The 19,355-nt window shown below is 32.8% G+C and overlaps 2 protein-coding genes across 4 annotated transcripts; both read left to right on the top strand.

Annotated features, from left to right (window-relative positions):
- The first annotated feature begins 1,907 nt into the window (after positions 1 to 1,907).
- Positions 1,908 to 3,566, top strand: LOC130662381 (zinc finger matrin-type protein 2-like). Its single transcript, XM_057461237.1, has 2 exons — positions 1,908 to 2,578; positions 3,264 to 3,566. Exons 1-2 carry the CDS (start codon positions 2,078 to 2,080, stop codon positions 3,396 to 3,398), a joined length of 636 nt encoding a protein of 211 aa, XP_057317220.1. The 5' UTR covers positions 1,908 to 2,077; the 3' UTR covers positions 3,399 to 3,566.
- A 754-nt stretch (positions 3,567 to 4,320) lies between these two features.
- On the top strand, positions 4,321 to 13,130 carry LOC130662380 (high-affinity choline transporter 1-like). 3 transcript variants are annotated; one of them, XM_057461235.1, is made up of 7 exons: positions 4,321 to 6,951; positions 8,807 to 9,008; positions 9,743 to 9,850; positions 9,926 to 10,356; positions 10,465 to 10,618; positions 11,176 to 11,402; positions 11,661 to 13,130. In XM_057461235.1, the coding sequence occupies exons 2-7, from the start codon at positions 8,816 to 8,818 to the stop codon at positions 12,192 to 12,194; spliced, it is 1,647 nt and encodes a 548-aa protein (XP_057317218.1). In that variant the 5' UTR covers positions 4,321 to 6,951; positions 8,807 to 8,815; the 3' UTR covers positions 12,195 to 13,130. The 3 variants fall into 3 exon arrangements, with proteins under 3 accessions (XP_057317218.1, XP_057317217.1, XP_057317219.1); XM_057461234.1 differs by lacking the exon at positions 4,321 to 6,951 and adding an exon at positions 7,753 to 7,947; XM_057461236.1 differs by lacking the exon at positions 4,321 to 6,951 and adding an exon at positions 9,373 to 9,448 and having other exon boundaries at positions 8,873 to 9,008.
- Positions 13,131 to 19,355: the final 6,225 nt, after the last annotated feature.

The following is a 19,355-nucleotide window of genomic DNA, read 5'->3' as shown; positions in this document are numbered from 1 at the left end:
TTTAAAATAAACCAGATCAAGACACGTGAGCATAATTCATATCCATCGTTACCTTAAATGAAAAACGAAAAGGCCGGTAATTAAACACACCACCATTGAACTTAACTTATTGTTTCGTTTCAATAACGGTCAATCAATTGAGAGACGTCGACTGCCAAACGACTGGCGTATACGTACGTGCAGTTTTAAAACTACTTTCTTCTGTTGGCTTCTGCTTTATTTCCCCTATCCTCAAATTAACTATGTCCATTTCTTGCACCATTATTGAAGCTCTGATGTTCTATGCGTTGCAAATATTTACAAAAAGTTCCGCGTGTGCATGCCTGCTTTCTGAAAGGCAAAAACAGTGGAACCACACAAGGCAGTTAAACTGGCTAGCTATTAGTCTTTAGACACGATGCGTTTCCAATTGACGGGCCAGGACCAACTTGTGACACGGCGTTAAAAAGTGTTTGCATACATGAAGACTCTGTATTTAATGTAGTAAACTAACTCTAATAAAGTGAAAAAACTAAACTGCTGCAACTTTTTCTGGCGTATTGTTGTAGCTAGCTAAGATTAGGGTTAAGATTAGTTAGGTTATGCATTTCAATTTTGTTGTGGGTAGCAAAAAAAAACACTACTTGGCTAGTCTCGGTGCAAGACCAGATCAGCGAATGCGTTTTTTAAAGCAGTTAGGGACTTCCTTGTTGCATGATTAGAGATGTTTTGACCTGGATTGTTGTGTGCATAATGACTAGCTAAATAATTATGACTCAGATATCAAGATATAACATTCAGCTCAGTGTAAAGCAATGTAATATTATATATGTAGCTATACTACGTTACGGATGTTACGAAAAAGGACGTTAAGCCGAGAATGATGAATGATGATGCTATTTTTAAGCTCTTTATGTTTATTTTTCAAAATAATAATATGCGATGGAATTATTGCAACTTCACCTATTACGTAATTTAAAAACAGAATCGCTTGCTGGGGTAGCCACGATTGAAATATTTTGTTATATATTTAAGAAAAAGAGACTTATGACAATAATTTAAAGAAATATTATATGTTAATTTATATTTTATGTGATCAATCTAACCAGTTTCGAGCAATACACTCTTTCAATTATTTTCAAGAGCGGTTCACAAAGACAGTTCTGGAGTCTTTAAAGCTCCCATTTAAGCTACAGGAACGACAGCCTTATGTGGGGATCAAACCCACAACCACTTGGACATCAGTCAAACGCTCTCTAACCGTACTACTAATCCCTATTTATCAAATTTATTTGTAAATTTTTGTCTATGTTTGTTTAACTTTTAAGAAAAGCAGAATTAATGACATGGTATTTGTATTGCTCATTACTTTAGCTATATTTGAATATTATTAATCATATTTATACTGGTTTACATCTTCAGTATGATATAATATATCTGCACTGTTATCAATGAGTGACCCGTTAAAAACAAAAATGAACAAAGTAAACAAAGAGCCAAAAATTTTTTTTTGTTTTAAATAATATATATAAAATTATGAGAATGTTAGAAAAAAAGAAAGAAAAGAAAATAAGAATCAAATAGCAGACTATGAACAGAAAATTAGCAAAAATGGGAATTAGAAAAAATTTGAGTTTAGAATTCAAACTAAGGTAATAGACCTAGAACTCACTTTGTTTCAAAAACTTTTTAAAATTTATATTAAAATTTATATCATATTTAAATAAGTTCCATGCTTCGTTTAAGTTGGTGACAGTTAAACAATTTTTATCGTTGCTGCTAAAAACATAACATTCAACATTGGTTCATATTTTTGTTTGTCCCATCAATTTTTTTCATTTGTTTGACTTAGTTTTGACAGTTATATTTTACATAGAAATGTGTTATCATTATCAGTTCTAATGTAAAAATGTTTTTTGAGAGCAAAAATGTCCTGGAAAAATTTGATTTTGACCTGGAAAAATGCCTAAATATGTTCCCAATTCCTGGAAAACTCCTGGAATTTCATTTAAAAATTTTGCTGGCCACCCTCATATTATCATGTGTTAAGATTTTTTTATTTGTAGTGTTTTGTAGTGCTTTCCGGTGCATATAAAATATGGCTAGTAGCAGCAAAAAATCTAATACTGATGAAACAAAAGCAGTTGGGGACCATTTTCGAAGAACTTGGGATGCAAGTGAGTATGAAGAGAAAGCGAAAAAGCGATTAGAGGAGGATTTGGCATTGTTAAATGATGATTATATTTCAAAAGATGATGAAGAAGTTGTAAAAAGAGAGAAACTAAAAGCTAGAGACTATCAAGTTGATTTATCTTCCAGACTTGGTAAATCGCAAGTGATAACAAAAACTACGCCATTGCAAGAGCAAGGTGGATATTACTGTAATGTGTGTGACTGTGTTGTTAAAGACTCAATAAACTTTCTTGACCACATCAATGGTAAAAAACATCAGCGTAATATGGGAATGTCGATGAAAGTAGAAAGGTCTACTCTGGACCAAGTTAAAAATAGATTTGCATTAAATAAAAAGAAAAAGGAAGAAGAAGAAAAAAAGAAAGATTACGATTTTGATGCTAGAATAAAAGAACTGGAGGATGAGGTTTGTTTCACTTTTTTTCTTGGTATATACGCATATCTTTTATTAACAGGAACTTTTACGGCAATCTTCAAAACTACAGATTTTATGCTAAGCAACTGTGAAGTAACTTTTTTTTTAACAATACACATTTCCCGAATTAAATGTTTTTTTTATAATTATGGATTTTTAGCATCATTGAATTTGTGTGTATATAAATTTAATCTAAAATGTGAACATGCTGTTTTGTTGCTATTAATGTTACGGTCAAAGTCTTCTTAATTTTTGACCTGTACTAATAATAAGCCTCGGTTTTAAGTAGAGGTCTATTAGCACAAAATTAAAAAGCCTGTCTTAACATGTGAATCTGAAGATTTCATAATCACATTTATGAGAAGAAAAATAACAATGGTTCATCAAAGAAAACTAATTCGGAAAAGGTGTATTTAGAGGAAATTTTTAAGCAACTCAACCAGTAGGTTAAAAGCTGGGTGGATTATAAAAAATGTGTGTTTAACACCTAAACTCGGAATTCAGTCAGTTTGTTTGCTGGCTGCCTGGCTGGCTGCCTGGCAAAAAAATGTTAAATTTTTCGCGTAGGTTTCTTTCACAGTGTTTCTGTGGGATTAGAAACTAGTAATTTTTTGCCAAGATTTTTTAAACAACCTGTATAGTCCTGGATTTTAATTCTTCCCGCTACTTTTGTTAGGACGAGAGAATTAAACAACGACGACGAAATGCTAAAGCTGATCGTAAAAGAAAACATGAAGAATCTTTAAAAGAATACGAAGATAACGATGTTGCAGCATTGATGGGCTTTGGTGGTTTCGGAGGTGGAAAATGAATACATGCTTCGACTGAATTTCAACTCTCTAGTTTATGCTAAGCAGACTCATTCTAGGAATAGGAGACGTGTTTTTATGACGTGATAAGAATGTATAGTGTATTTTTGAAATGTCTTCGCAGACTGTTTATTCTCCAAAACGTATGTGTGTATTCACAATCAACTTGATTGCGTGTTTTTTAAATTCTTATGTGCAAATATATTAATTTAAAATTTAATGAAGTTTATATTGACAGGAATATGTGGGTGACTGATTAATTTTAGGTTTTAGCACACGAACGAAGTTGGGTTTTTTTAATATAGCAGAAGTGACCTCAATTTCTATATTCTTGTGAAGACAACTTTTGTCTTGACATTTTTACTGACCATATCAAGGGGAACACACTATAGCGGTGTAATATATTTATCCCACTGTACGTTATGCAAATTTTTTTGCGAATTTTACGTAATTGAATTCATACCAGCTTGTGTCAAAAATAAATTACTATTGACTGGTTCACGCAATTAATTCTCGTAGGAAAAAAGTCAGCCTGAAGCTAAAACTGTAATTTATTTTTAGTAATTCGCAGTAATAAATCATCTTTAGAGGGTTTTTTTGCTCGAAAGCTTTTGTACATTTATCTTTAATCGTTTTCCACTTGAAAATCCTTAGTTAAAAATGGCTTTTTCGCGAAATTGAAAAACAAGTTTTATTCAGAAAGGGAAGTCTTTATTTATGCTTGCACGGCATTTATTTATGTTCGTAATCGGTTATGTCAAGACCAATCTCTAACATATGCTCATATTGAGTTTTTATTTGACGTCTTTACAAGTAAATGCAAAATTATATACCACGGCAATTTTTGAAATAAGGGTAAAATCAACTTGTCAAAAGGTTCTGCTCCGGCAAATTTAAAGGATAATAACGTTTAAAATGTGTTTGTCGCATTTTCCAACATGCCGGAATAATTCATTTCAAAGAAAAGGAAAGTGCTCATGTCGTTAACCATAAGCATATTTTAAGCAAAGTATCTTACGACATAACCTAGAATTATAAGTCCTCTGCATGTAAATTATATGCATTTAAGTTCCAACGGAACAATATATATATAAATTGGCGCAGCTGTATATTTTTGTGGAAAACGTTGAAATACACTTTTCTCGAATTTTATAAATTATAATAATTATACGTCATCCAAAATTTTATAATGGTTCTATGCTCTTTAAATAAGGATATTCAGATAGAATATCAAATTATCATGACAAAACTGAAGTTTGTAGAGCAATATTCTGGTCGAATTTGAAGAAAATAATTCTTTTAAAAACGAGGCTACTCTTAGTAAGCTCGGCTATACGAAGGGTTTGACCAAGGAACAGAAATAATTTTGTTTTACCTTTTTCTAAGGAGTATCGACCTCTTTAATTGAGTTTGACATAATTAGGAAATTCGGGAAAGGTCTATTAGCCGCCTGGCCTCAGTATACCTCAGGATATACTGCTTAGGAATTGCCGTGCTGTTAGAATGCCGTTTATACATGAACGTGCAGTCTCTAATGACGGTATTTTTACCTGATCTAGAAGACTACTTTATGGAATATAACACAGAAAAATTCAAAAACGTGATTTAGTGAGCGCTTTCTCCGTAGGTTAATGTTAGTTTTACACCTAAACTCTCACAATTTTTGTTTTCGCCATAGCCAACTTTTATTTTCCCCTCGATTTTAAGCACCTTAAACGAAATGTGAAAAAGGGTGTCCATTTTGTCAGGAATTGTCAATTGAAAATATAAGCGAAATGTCAGAAAATGATTCAGTCTTTTATGAAATGTCAGGAATTTTAGGAAATGTTTTAAAAGAAAAAGCATTAATTTTTAACTAATCAGTTCTATCGTATGTTTGTTATTAAAATTTAGATTTCTAAAGTAATCCACGGTTCCAATAGTGTAAAATTCTCGAATAAAATAGCTGAAAAGGGGAAGAAATTGTCAGGAAAAAAAGAGTTAATATTGAGTGTACACCCTGAAATGAAAAAGATAGTTTGATACAAATTGGCTTAGCATGCGACAGACCAGCTCTGTTTTACAAAGAAATAAAAATCTTCATAATATTTTTTCTTGTTATTTCTTGTTAAAGAATTTACAATTCTCCATAAAAATGAATACAAAACTGTAGCTGTTATATTGTAGAAACTAGTTATGTAATTCCATATCCTTCCGTGCAGCCAGAGTAGTTAAAAATGGCAGGAGCAAAAAGAAGACTGCAGTAGTCTTATCACCAAGCCCCTAAACCTTCTATGGAAGCTTAGCAAAGAAGATACGGATGTCGTGTAATTTTACTTATTTTTTTATCCAAAAAATATGTAGTTCATTGTCAGTAGTTTAATTTTTGTTTTAGTTTTCGTTTAAATTGGGTAAGTGTTGAAACAGTTTCCACGTCGTTTTCAAGGGATTTTTTCCATAGTTTAGTTTCTCAACTAATAATAGAGAACTTAGCGATTACATAGCTACTTCTGGGTTGAAAGAAGCTGTTACGTAAAAGTCGGGAAGGATACTTATGGTGTATCTTCCAAAATATTGTTTCAAATACTCTTGGTATCAGATTGTTCTCAAGTATGAACATAACAATAAGAGTCTGATAAATGTTTAGCTGGTATACATTTAGCACATTCAGTTTTTGCAATAAAACTAATGGAGTGAATGTATCATAGTTCATCATTTCCCATTTGTGTGTTATTAACATTTAAGAAAAGATCTAAAACTTATTTTGCTGGGTTCGATCTAAGATGCAGGATTTGAGCCCACTTGAACAAAAAAATCGTTAAGCTGATGAGGTATCAGAGAGTTTTGCTCAATCTTAATTCCATTAACATTCAACTTTTTTGTTAGTTTTTTGTTTAATTTGTTTTATCTATTAATTTAATGATTATACTTCATATTTTTCGCTTCGTCCTTTTTTATCATTTCGAACAAATGTTTATGTTCTTTTTTTTAATTTTAAGTGTTCTAAGTTTTAAAAACATTTTAAAAATTTTTATATAAACATAAAAATGTTTGTATAAACAACTCATTTTATCAATAAACAAAATCGTTGATCAATGATGAATCTATTAAATATTTTAAGTAATCTATAATCTTGTGTTGATAAGGCATATAATAACTCTCTTCAAACATTTCAGCGACAATATGATCAAGCTTTCCCAGAACAAACAAAATTTGCTAAAACCACATTTCTAAACTCTTGGCCAAACCAAAGGTCTGTTAAAATCATCTAAAAATAAACAACGCTTGTATGAAAAGTTTTTATAACACAGAGTTCTTGAAAATGAAAAAAAAAATATAAAGATTATAAAATTGTTGCCTAAATCGGTAAAACTTGCAACCCTTTTGAACAAAAAGTGCTTTAAATTCCTCATTTTATCTAGGATCCTGTTCAAAAAGAGACGTTTGAATATTTGTTCACATGATGCAGTGCAATGTCTTCATAAGCGTTGTTGTTTTGTTGTGCTCACAATTTTATCAATATAGCTTTGAATGTGAGCTACAAGATCTTATGCAAGCTGAATTGTTTGTTATCACGTGAGTAGAAATTTTCTGAATCACATGTTTTTATTACTGTCTGTAGCATATAGTAATTTGAGTTTGTTATCAAGGTTTTGTGAGTTCGGGGAACGAAAAATTTGGTTCGTTAAATTAGGAGGTCATATTGAGGATTCTTAAGGCTTAAGGATTCTAAATCCATAGAATCCAAGGGGAATGGACCCCTTGGGGAATTGGTTCGTTACATCGAGATGTTCACTATATCAGGGGTTTGTTATATCGAGAGTCCACTGTAGTTGCATTTGAAAATGTTCGGGAAAAAATTATCTTTTTCTCTGGGAAACTAGCCTACTGCCGGGAATAAAAGAGCTAGTTACTTTGTTAATATCCATTTTACATAAGAGCATACTGATATCACTTCACAATAATTTTTGACTTTCTTTAGAGGCTTGTTGATAAAAGTAAGTCAATAGAAATTATATCGACTGATAGTATTGTGGCAGAGTATTCGCGGATGTCGTGAATTCTAAACCCAAACGAGTCATGACTGAGACTAGAAAATATTGGAATATTGGAACTAGGTTCGATGTCTTAAGCAATTGTTCGGTTAAACGGTTGCTGTGTTTACAAGGCTCTCGTAGCTTCAACGGAGATTTTACATTTGCTAAAATCCTCTTCGCATGAGTCTCATTAAAGACCGTACGAACACATCTTAAAAAGGCCATCCTGTGTAAATAATAAACAGAAGTGTTGTATTACATTACGAAAGTAAAATTTCTGTAAAATAACATATTTCTCCTTCTCTTTTTTCTTCTATTTGTTTTGTAATATTTTCCTTTATATAATGTCGAGGATAAACCACATCTAAGTGTATTATAAGCTACACAAAGGGTAGCTACTTATAAGAAACGGAATCGATCTTTTAAAAGAACCTATGCGAGTATTTATCGATACAGTCATTATTTGAGCGTGTCTCTAGCAGTCCTATTTTAGTGTGCACAAGAGTCTGGAAAAGAAAACAATTTAATTAACCAGGTAAAAAAATCTAGTCAAACTTATTTAAAACATGACTAAATTTAGTCCTGTTTCAAATAAGTTTGACAAATATCTTCGTATATAGAATTCAACAAGTAAATATGAGAGAAGCAGTTAGGATATGTCATGAAAGGTGCCCGAATTGAAAAGAGAAGAAATTGAGCAGAAAAACCTAAAAGTTTCGTCCATATATTATTAAGTCGCTTTATTCGTAATTATAACACTCACTTTTCTAGCGTACTATATAATTGCTCCACTCCCCCCTCCCCAAACCCCTTTTATGGATTGTTTTTTCCGTGTTTTTTTCTTTTTCAGTGTTGACGAATCCCCGATCCTAACTTAAAAAAATAATTAAAACAGATATCTAAATATTTACAGACAAGGTTAAAAGAATACGTTCAAACAGTAAAAGTTATTTATATATGACCTTCTACTTTAGTGTTTTTTTAAATCTTTTTAAAAACAATATTCACAGAGCAAACCTGTCTTTTGTAATGATGTGATCGTGGGCGCAGCATGCATATGAAAACATGTGCGAATTGGAAATGTCAAAATAGTTGGTTCAGTTGGGATAACTTAACTTACCATACGAATCGCACTTTTAATTTGTATTCCAAGCAACCCAACCTAAAACTGGTGGGATCCAATATTATTTGTGTTAAAAATGGCTGTGCACAACTTTATCCAGCGTTCCCCGTATCGTCTATTATTTTGCTGATTAGGAACCTGTGTTTTCATCCATGGGTTAGCTACAGATACAATACATGCGATATATAAATGACGGGTGAACCCGTGGGTTATTTATGGAATTCCGGCTAGTTCCCTATCATTACATTACTAATTATAAACTGTTTTACAGGTAATTAAAATGACAGACGTGAATGTTGCTGGTCTAATTAGCATTATTATATTTTACTTGGCTATTTTGGGCGTTGGGATATTCGCAGCTCGCAAAAAAAATAAAAAGCCAAAGAGAGATGGTTCGGTGGAACAGCAGACTAATGAAGTTATTCTCGCTGGAAGAGATATCGGCGCCGTGATTGGATGTTTCACCATGACAGGTAACGTTTTCCTTTTTTGTAAAGTATGATGTTATAGGCGTTTTTCTTTCCAAGTAAGGATAAAGAGTTTAGACAAACACAGATTGGTATCTTCCCTATTATTTTGATTGTGCAAAAAAACTGGCATACTTAAGTGGCTCACATTGATGCAAAATGTTTCATCGAATACAAATCTTTAATAAGAGTTTAAGCGATTCTATATTTGAAGTTTTAAATTCTATTACAAAGGAAAACTTTATTAAAATTAAAACATTTCTACAGTCCAATCAGTTTTTCTAAATTCCACCAGAACTGAAATTTTTCCGCACTACCGCTATTAACACTGTTAGCAGCTCGAAGCATATTCTGTGTCAAATATACGTAGATTATGGACCAAGTTCACCGCCCAATATTCATCGAACTTTGGTCACAAATACACAATCAGACGACGCATATATTAGGTATTTCTTCGACATATTTTCGACGTATATATTTTTTTATATTATACTGCTACTTAACGCAGATCATGAGTCATTCTTGTGTTTTCCTCGTCGAACTAACTTTATTTCCACAATTTATCAACATCTGAGACTAATCTACATTTTACATCGAAGATCAAAAGATTTTGAGAAACTAAATCTAAGTAACATCGCTTTATATAAATCACACTCGATATCGGCAACCTAATAGATTATATGTTCATCTTACTTGTAAAAAAGCTATACTAATATTGCAAAATTCCATTTTTGTTTCAGCTACATGGGTTGGTGGTGGTTACATCAACGGCACCGCTGAATCAGTTTACAAATCTGGATTAGTATGGGCGCAGGCCCCATGGGGGTATGCAACAAGCTTAGCAATAGGTACAACAATCATACTTAAATCTAACTGAATGTAGAATGAGTAGATGTTAAATTAATAAACATGTGTTTACGTAGGTGGACTGTTATTTGCTAAACCAATGAGGGAAGCCAAATATGTCACTATGCTAGATCCTCTACAACACAAGTATGGTAAAGTAATGGGTGCCTTCCTGTACATACCTGCTTTTCTTGGTGAATCATTTTGGTCTGCATCTATCCTTTCTGCTCTGGGGGCAACATTGGCAGTTATCCTTCATCTAGATATGAATCTTTCAGTCGTGATATCTACGTGTATTGCAGTTGGATATACATTCTTTGGTGGTTTGTACTCTGTAGCCTACACGGATGTCTTACAATTAATCTGCATTGGAATTGGATTGTGGCTTACTGTTCCTTTCACCTTGACCCGCTCCTTCGTTGCTCCAATTACCGAGACAAGAGATCTGTGGTTAGGATCAGTCAGTGGAGCTGAATGGGGACTTTGGATAGATTACGCTGCTTTATTGGTACCAGTATATTTTCCTATTTATTTACCTTCAGCACGTTAATTTACTATGTGGACAGATAAAAAGCATGGACATCATCTTACAATAATCGCCATGTATTTCATTTAGATTTGCGGTGGTATTCCGTGGCAAGTATATTTTCAAAGGGTCCTCTCATCAAAATCTCCAAGACGAGCTCAAATTCTCTCCTTTGTAGGGGCATTCGGATGCTTTTTGATGGCTATTCCAGCAGTATTGATCGGTGCAGGAGCAAAATCAATGGGTGAGATACCTTAATAAAACACAACGGGATTTTTAATAAGACTAGTCGTTAGCCCATGGAAAATCCACGGGTTCGCCCGTCCTTTTTATACCGCATTGCGTGCGTCTTGCTACTCGCGCAGCTAAACTACCATTTTGCGTGACAGACAGACAAATGTATACGGGTATTATAATACATATTTGAGTGCACTTTCTTATTGGCAGTGACTTATACGGTGTTTTCTAGCGCATTTACCATTGAAATATGACCTAGAAATTGATTTAAACTGTTCCAGCATAGTTGGTTTGCGTAAGGCAGGCAAGATTTCGAACGATAACGAGGTGCACTAAAAATACAAATTCTACCACTAGGCAATTATTCATGGGTTTTAACATTACACTTTCCAAATAAAATTCGTCTAAATTTGTATTTTGACTCTAAGACGTATCAAAAACATGCCCGAGGATGCTAAAGCTTTTTTCGAGATAGCGAGAAACAAAAGAAACGCAGCGATATTTGAAAAAATGTTGTACAAAACTACGGGGGCTGTTTTTAACAATATTTATTATTTTTTATAGATTGGACAAACATGACTGAGCCGTCTTCAAATCTAGTTGAAAACGGAACAATAAAAGATACTCGTTTAGTTCTTCCCATGGTACTCCAATACGCAACACCTGGTTGGGTGTCTTTTATTGGTTTAGGAGCTGTCTCCGCTGCAGTGATGTCATCTGCCGATTCATCAGTTTTGTCGGCTAGTTCAATGTTTGGGCATAATATATACAAGCTGATATTTAGGCCGAAAGTAAGTGGTGTGCTGTTCTTTTTGACAAAAATCTTGTAGCTTATAATTAGTTATGCGCAATGTCTTAATACACAGAAATAAATATCTCACATGTTTCTTATTAAAACTTAAGGGTTAGACATTCAAGCTTTTTTTTATTTCTTTGAGTCTATGTGGCATTGCTAAGATTTACAGATGAGAAACCATGTTATGTTTCCATATCATTGCTTTACTCATCTTTAAAATCAATAACTTTTGAGATGTTTATTTCTTCCATAGGCATCAGCAAAGGAAATCATTTGGGTGATTCGAATTGGTATTGTTGTAGTGGGTTTTATAGCAACTTGCGTTGGTCTCACAGTAAAGAGTATATATGATCTATTCCGTTTGTGCTCTGATCTGGTCTTTGTTATATTATTCCCACAACTTGTTGGAGCTGTACATATACCTTTTGTGAACACCTATGGTTCTATTTGTGCGTATGTGATTGGTTTATTATTGCGGGTATCAGGAGGGGAAGAATTGATTGGTTTACCCCCCCTGTTTAAGTTTCCATATTATCAAAATGGTCGTCAATATTTTCCGTTCCGTATTTTGGCCATGTCAATGTCGTTTGCCACTTTACTTTCTGTATCATATCTTACAAATTATTTATTTGATAATGGATATATCTCTGAAGAAAGAGACTTCCTTAAAGTTCTCAAGCGTCGAGACAAGGGCAGACAACAGGGGAAGGACATATTACTTACGGAAAAATACACTAAAAAAACCGGTGCCGATAATGAAAAAGACGGAAAGGGTTTGTTGGCATAGAGAAAGTTCAAAGCGAATTGTTAGAAAACGGCGCGGTAAAAAGAACAGACAACTGGGTGAAAGAGTTTTTAGTACGCTGAAAGAACACTTGGGATAGGATATCGGGAATATCTTACTTGTTATAATTCACACATAGACTATATATTATATTATTGATATTATTTCACCATGTTACATTATTACACAATTTTCTACTGAGCTTCCTGCTACCTATTTATACTGGCTTTTACACCCTTCAAAATGATTTTCCATACTGAGTCAAAAAATATTATTAAATATTCTGATATTTATTTTTTAGTTGTTATGGTGTATATTTACTGCTGGGAATTATCTGCTTTTCCATCCTCGTCCCCAGGGTTTGTTGCCTATGTCAAAGCCGTTAACGTTTACTTGACGGATGGGGACGAGGTTGCTGCTTTTCACATAAATGTATATTTTATATTTCTAGCACCTTTATTAATGTTCTGTACTTTTTCTTTGATTATTTTATTTCTTTATCTGTGATCCAATTTAACGTTACGCTCCGACGCATTTTTACAAAAAACCTAAGTATCTAAATACTAGTGCCTCGACAACCACATATATTTGCCTTAAGATTGTTGTATTGAAGTTAAATGATGGCACTAAATGATTTTAGCTTTCCTGTAATGATAAAAGTCTAAAGGTTACTAACGTATTGTTTCGCTTAAGCTTAGTCCTGTAATTGTCGTCTGTTCATAGCTATGATCTCATATTTAGCTTATTCTCAGTTTTATAACTATTAATAGTTAGCACATTTTTATACTCAGTATTCGTATACTTGTATTTCACACTATTTTAAAAGAAAAGTCATTTGCATATAAAATGGAGCTGAAATATAACCTATTGTTAATATTATTTTTGTCATTATGGATTGTTTACTCGCATGTCAATTCATATAGTAGTACATGATTGCGTAAACCTTCTATATTCCCAATGTTTTTGAAGGATGTTTTCTTGTTCATTCGCACGAATAGGAGAGGAGTCGTGCAGCATGGTTGAAACTTCTGGAAGGACTTATGCCCAAACTTTGTGATGTTTTCGTTTAGAAATTTTCCCGTGCACTTTGGTTTTGCAGCATGTCTGACGTAATTATTTTTGGGATGCCATTATACGTTTTTTGTGCAAACCAGTGGAAATAAAATTGAATATAAGTAAAAACCTTTAAAATTTTATTTTTGCTTCAACATTCCTGGCAAAATTTGAATCGAAATTGTGTGTGTAATGACTGAAGTAAAACAAAAACTGAAAAAAGAAATAGTTTTGGTACAATTGCACAATTAATCGATTTACTACAGGGTTGTTACATGGAAAGGACCGACTAGGTTTGCCGAGATCTCTCACCTTCATTTTCCCGTGTAATGATTATCACAAAAAATATAAGATAGGCTTCTTTTAGCATGGAAATTTTCATGATAAGAAAATTTCGCGTCTGGTCCTTAAAACTTCGAAATTAAAATGAGGCGAAAATTTATTTTCGTCAACCGAGTTTTCTCGAGTTATTTTCCTTTTTATACCTTTAATCCTTGGTGAGGAGTGGCTTATATTTTTTTTTTATAAGAACACACTTTATAAGAACAGTAAGCCCAAGTTGGACAACTTAAGAACAAGGTTTAGTCTCAAAATGTCATCAAGTGTCAACAAAAATAAAGATTTGCGCCGAAGTCTTCCTTTTTACAAAGTATATCGATCCACCATTCAAATCAATAATATACTTTTGGTTATAATAAATTAATTCACCGTGAAACTGTCTATTTTCATACAACCCTCTTACACACCTTCCACCAAATAATTTGATGTAGTTTTCTTTTTTTAGAGTTCTGCTTCTCTACTTTTCAAAGCGTATTTATTTCTATTTTCGCATCAAAAACATTGGTTTTGTTGCTTCCTTGTGTTTATCTTTGACAAAAACTGAAGTAGCTTAATAATTTTTTTAAATTCAGTTCAGTTTCTTATGAATAAGTTGTTTGTAAAAAGATCGTGTCATTAATAATAACAGAGATCTCTTTAAAATAAAGCGTGTAAGATTTTACTCCTGTTTCATAATACACTAACTGGATCGGCAAATTTATTAACAAATTAAACAAAGTGGGTTTTGCTTTATTGATTGGCTTCTGTCCTCTCGATCTGTTTTTTTAAATGTCGAATCCGTTTAATATGCCAGTTAAAGGCTTAACTATCGCTCAGCTCGACCAAGCGCTGTTAAATAAATTTCGACGTGAAACGAACACGGTTTCCTCAGGTCAGCGCTGAGATTGTACAATCTCCTACTTGTTTTCCCATTCAAATCAAAGAACTGACATTATAATTTTCAACTCTTTGGGAATTATAAAATTATCGTATCTAGATAATAAACTTACAATTTTATTAGATAAAACATGATAGGTATGACCAACAATGAGCAACTGACGACTTCAACTTGCCACGGAAAACAACCTTCATCATGATATCGTTATGACGAGACTCCATTCTATACCTCTATTAAAATGGTTGCGTTTTTAAAATAATTCAAAAGTACTTTTGTACACAATAAGGGAAAACATTCATTTAGACGTAGTTGTACTTTTCTCTCTCATAGCAGCCTTCCAAAATCACCAGAAAAACGTTATTCAGCAACTTTTAGGCGAAATATATTTAGGTGACTCATATATGGCGAAAACTTATCTAGTGTTTTTATTCTACTTTGCCAAAAGCTCTTAAATGAATCCACTTATTTTGCAATAGACAGAGCTAACTTAAATTGTTATATTTTTTACTATTTTTATTCGTAATTTTACTTGTAACAGTTACCGGGACAATTAGTTACAGAAGCATGAACAATTGCTAAAATGCTATATTGTGAAGCATTTGGTGTGTTATTTTGCTAACGGTACCATGCATGCTTAAATTAGAATTTATGCTTGGTATTAGATGCTATGTCGCCCGTCTAAACGTTTTTTGGATATATTAAAGTTTTATTGATAACGCCATCAAATGCATCACACAACTAATAGCAGCCTCCCGATGCAGTACATATTTTCAAACCTCATGAAACTAGTCATGTTACACTTAGTCCATGTGCTTAATACATCGAACCGGTTGTGCAATTTTCGATTACTGCATTCATTACATCGAAGTACAGTTATCTTATTGTTAAAAAAAAGTCGGAAAAGAAGACGGAGAAAAGTCAGAAAATAGTAAGAAATTGAATAAAAATTAGTAACTTTGACATAATCTAGTTACTTTTTGTCCAATAAATTTTTGAATTTAGTCACTTTTTGCCGACTAGTTTCCGGATGGAAAATGACAACAAAAGATTAAATTTTCTTTTTCTTTTTCTTTTTAATACATACAACGGACATAAAAAGTTATATAAATCAGTCTATTTTAATATTTTTTTCTTCTATTTCTTTTATTTAAACATTTTTTCTGGTTTAGTCCTTAACTTTTGCTTTGTTCTTAAGATTAGTTTTAAATATTATATTTTGTTAAGATTTAAAACGTTATTTAAAAATAAATGAACGTAGAGACTGGTACAACGCTGTAATTCTTGTTCTCTGTATTACAATTATGGTCGCATGAATATTGGATTCAAAAATAGGCCAAAAAAAAATTGACAAAAATATAATAGAGTGAAAAGGGTGATCGTTAAAAAAAAGCATTTGGTTGAATATATAAAAAAAATATTGATAATATTGATCCCTAATTTTTCATCATAGGTTAATAACATAACAACAGACAGAAAAAAACTTGCCGCCTTCCATGTGGGCAATTAAAGTTGCCCAACCTCGATCCCAGGACCTGCTGTCTCGCAGCGGCAACGAGAGACAAAAACCCTGGAAACGAGGTTGAGGGTGACCTTATCAGAAAACTCTTATCTCAAGTACCTTTTTAAGTGTTGGCCGTAAAAGAGCCTAAAGTTCACTCAATCGATTTAAAGTTTGAACGATTGAGGATGCCGATAAACAAGTTTCTAAAATTATTTTTCTTATACAGAATTTATTTATGATGTCATCGAATTATATATTTGCCAACGTTAGCAAATCGCCAATGGACGATTTTCCTATAGAAACATTAACTTAGATTTACTTTTTTAAAAACTTGTATGATTAAGTTTTACCTTTAGAAATTTTTTATCACTTTAGGTCAAGTGCGCCCCCTCCACCCTCCCCCCATCCACTGTTAATAAATAATTTTTTATTTCCTGCTAACAAGTATCTCTATCACTACATGAAAATTGATGTTATCCAACCAGAGAATCTGCAGGGCTATCTCGCTCTAGTAAACAATTTTTTTATTTATTGTTATCTCTTTAACATCTCTGTGCATGATATTGTTGCCGTAAAAATACAAGAATGCTGGGGTGTCTAAAGTGAAATTACTTAACAAAATATTACCACAAATCGTTAAACAACATCTACTTAATGTACACAAAAAATAAATAAAAGGCGACATTTTAAACATTTTTGTTTATCGACATCTAAGTGAGACTTCCGTCGTTGTCACGTGTTCACCAAAAGTCATCTTTAGTGCATATTTTTTATAAGAACCGAGTTTATAAGAGTTTGCTTTAAGGGAAGAAATTATTACGCAAAAAAGACACTGAAATCGTAGGCCGAAAATGGCCAATATATGGCCAAATTATGCGAAAAGATAATATAATGTATGCGTGACGTTCTGCATCGTCATATTATAAAGATGGTGCATTCAAGCGGGCTTCTTGTGTTCAGTCGGATTCAAGTTCAAGTAAAGTTAAGCGAAAATGAGTAGTACACGCGTTTTTGAAGTTTTAAATAGAATCCAGGTTGCACTTGGTAGGAATTCATTTCCTGATATGAACTTTAAACCAAAGCAAATAAAATGCTTAGAAGTAATTTTAAAAGGAAGAGACGTTTTAGCTGTTCTCCCAACTGGATATGGGAAATCGATCATTTTTCAGTTGTTGCCAGATTTTCTTTTAAATGAAGAGAAAGGAAGTATGATAATTGTTATCACTTCCTTAAATTCGATTATAGATGACCAAATGAAATTTTTATAAAAAGTTGGAATGGAATGTTTTCACTTGAAAAGTCCATTTGACATTGAAGAAGCAAGAACAAATTTGTTCTCCGTTCAGTAAAAAAAAAAAGAGACAAAAGGCGCTGGGGACGAGTTTGATTTTTTTCAACATAACTTTGTACACATTTTTATAGAGCAAATAAAAACGATATCGCTTCTTTATTGTACTCTTTTCAACTTTTCCATCAGATAAACTCCTTCGACACTTGGCTGATTTTTATACCAATGGCCTTATTTAAAAGTTTAAAAATTATTTTTTATGTTGTTTCGAAGTCATAAAGCCACTTTATTCGCGTGTGGGAAGATCGCAATGAAAGATATTCATAACATATCTTGTTCTTCAAGAAAATGTCTCACCTAAAAAGCAATACCATAAAACCCACCTAACAGTACAAAATTGGCTAAAACTTTGTTTTGTTAACATTATGGTAAAGTTTTGACAAAGTTGTTCGCTGTTGGTTTTTTTAGTTTGTTTTATTTGAAAAGATACTCAGTTAAGTTAAACAAAAAGAAGCAAGATTTTGCTATCTGAGTGTCTTAATTTGTGGAACGTTATACCAGTACTTGTATGCAGCGTGACACCAAGCTTTGATTACATTTAAAAATTATACTTTTTCCACTATTCAAAATTATAAGTTATAAACATTCCAAAATGAAAAACCCATATTAGCTTTTGTCATCAAACTTAAATTCGATCTTTTTTTACAAAGTACTATACTGTTTACATTATAACATTTTTAACACTCCATGGTAAAAAACAACAACAAAACAAAAAATAAATTTATGTCTGGCATTGTTCTCAATTACTTTGTCTGGTTATTTGATAATTCACCTGGACAATCTCAATTCAAGAGGAAAATCTTTATAAGCGCTGTCCACGTGCAACTGAAAATAACGCACCGGTTATGCAATTCCTTATTACCTAAAATTGCCGGAGATTTATTTTCATTTTTTGTTTGTTTTTCTAATTATTCCTGCTCTTTAACGGAGAGCAACTAGATATGATGAAAAATAACAACAAATTTTACTTTTAAGTACCACGAATTTAACATATTTTTAATGCAATTTCGTTAATTTTGTTTTGGTTTTTGCTATACTGCGCAGTACTAGCTTCAGTAGGTACTTCCATGGGACGTACAGCTAGTTTAACTCCATAAAACAGTGCCATGCCAGACATTGGTGCGTATCCTACAGCTTGATTATCTCTTTTTTAGCTAGAGGGCACTCACGCGAAACGAAAAATCGCGGCTACTGTTCTTGCTTTTAACTGATACACAACTGCTAACAGTTAATTCAAAAATAAAAACTCTGTATACTTATGTTTAGGGTATCGAAGACAAAGATATTGCGGGGGCGCCCATTAATAAAAGTCATGTTTGAAGACTCTGGCGCAAATCTTAATTTAGACGTGATAATATGCGAGTGACACGTTCTCATCACGTGAACAATAAATTTAAACTGTTCTGTTAAGATTGTGTGTTAATCCTTTTATCACAGTGGTAACGAAAACACATATTTTAAGCAGATGAAAAGTACACACCTCCTTAATCAACACAAAGAGTGCTTCACATCAAAAATGTCAACATCATGCAGCTTGACATAGTAGTGACATTCCTTTCTTTAATTCAACCAATCACAGCTTGAGAAAACCTTTAAATGTTGGTTGCGGGGTAGACGCATCATTTTGATATAAAGTTGTAAAAAGTTCTGAAATAGTTACAGGACATCCTAGGAGGGACAGAATGAGACTTATATGTGTGTTTTAGTTGGATACCTTTTCTATGTTAGATTGTGTTTACGATTTTATTTTCAAGCGGCGAGCCCTTGGTTCTTTTTATATCGCATTGCGTGCGCCTTGCTACTTGCCGTACTATTTTGCGTAACAAACAGACGTATACGGGTATTATAATACATAGATTTATTAAAAAATGTTTTCAAATGTTTATTGAAAAATGCTGACCATGCAAAATTTGATTACAATCAGCAAAGAACGTTAATCTATAATAAAATTTTGCATATTTCACGTACGTCGCTAAAAGGAAAGAAAGAGAATCAATTTTTTTTTTGGTTGTCAGTTCTCTGGTTTTGATTTCAGTATATAAAACA

The sequence above is a fragment of the Hydractinia symbiolongicarpus genome, chromosome 10, assembly GCF_029227915.1.
Source record: "Hydractinia symbiolongicarpus strain clone_291-10 chromosome 10, HSymV2.1, whole genome shotgun sequence".
Classification (NCBI taxonomy): Eukaryota; Metazoa; Cnidaria; class Hydrozoa; order Anthoathecata; family Hydractiniidae; genus Hydractinia; species Hydractinia symbiolongicarpus.
Note: the sequence above shows the minus strand (reverse complement) of the source record. Positions and strands in the feature narration are given on the sequence as shown.

What these genes read in the sequence shown, in the direction of transcription:
- LOC130662381 (XM_057461237.1), top strand. Translation starts at nt 2,078, where the DNA reads ATGGCTAGTAGCAGCAAAAAATCTAATACTGATGAAACAAAAGCAGTT. An exon ending in TAAAAGAACTGGAGGATGAG is followed by an intron (nt 2,579 to 3,263) that starts GTTTGTTTCACT and finishes TACTTTTGTTAG; the next exon opens with GACGAGAGAATTAAACAACG.
- LOC130662380 (XM_057461235.1), top strand. Translation starts at nt 8,816, where the DNA reads ATGACAGACGTGAATGTTGCTGGTCTAATTAGCATTATTATATTTTAC. An exon ending in TGCAACAAGCTTAGCAATAG is followed by an intron (nt 9,851 to 9,925) that starts GTACAACAATCA and finishes GTGTTTACGTAG; the next exon opens with GTGGACTGTTATTTGCTAAA. An exon ending in AGCTGATATTTAGGCCGAAA is followed by an intron (nt 11,403 to 11,660) that starts GTAAGTGGTGTG and finishes TTTCTTCCATAG; the next exon opens with GCATCAGCAAAGGAAATCAT.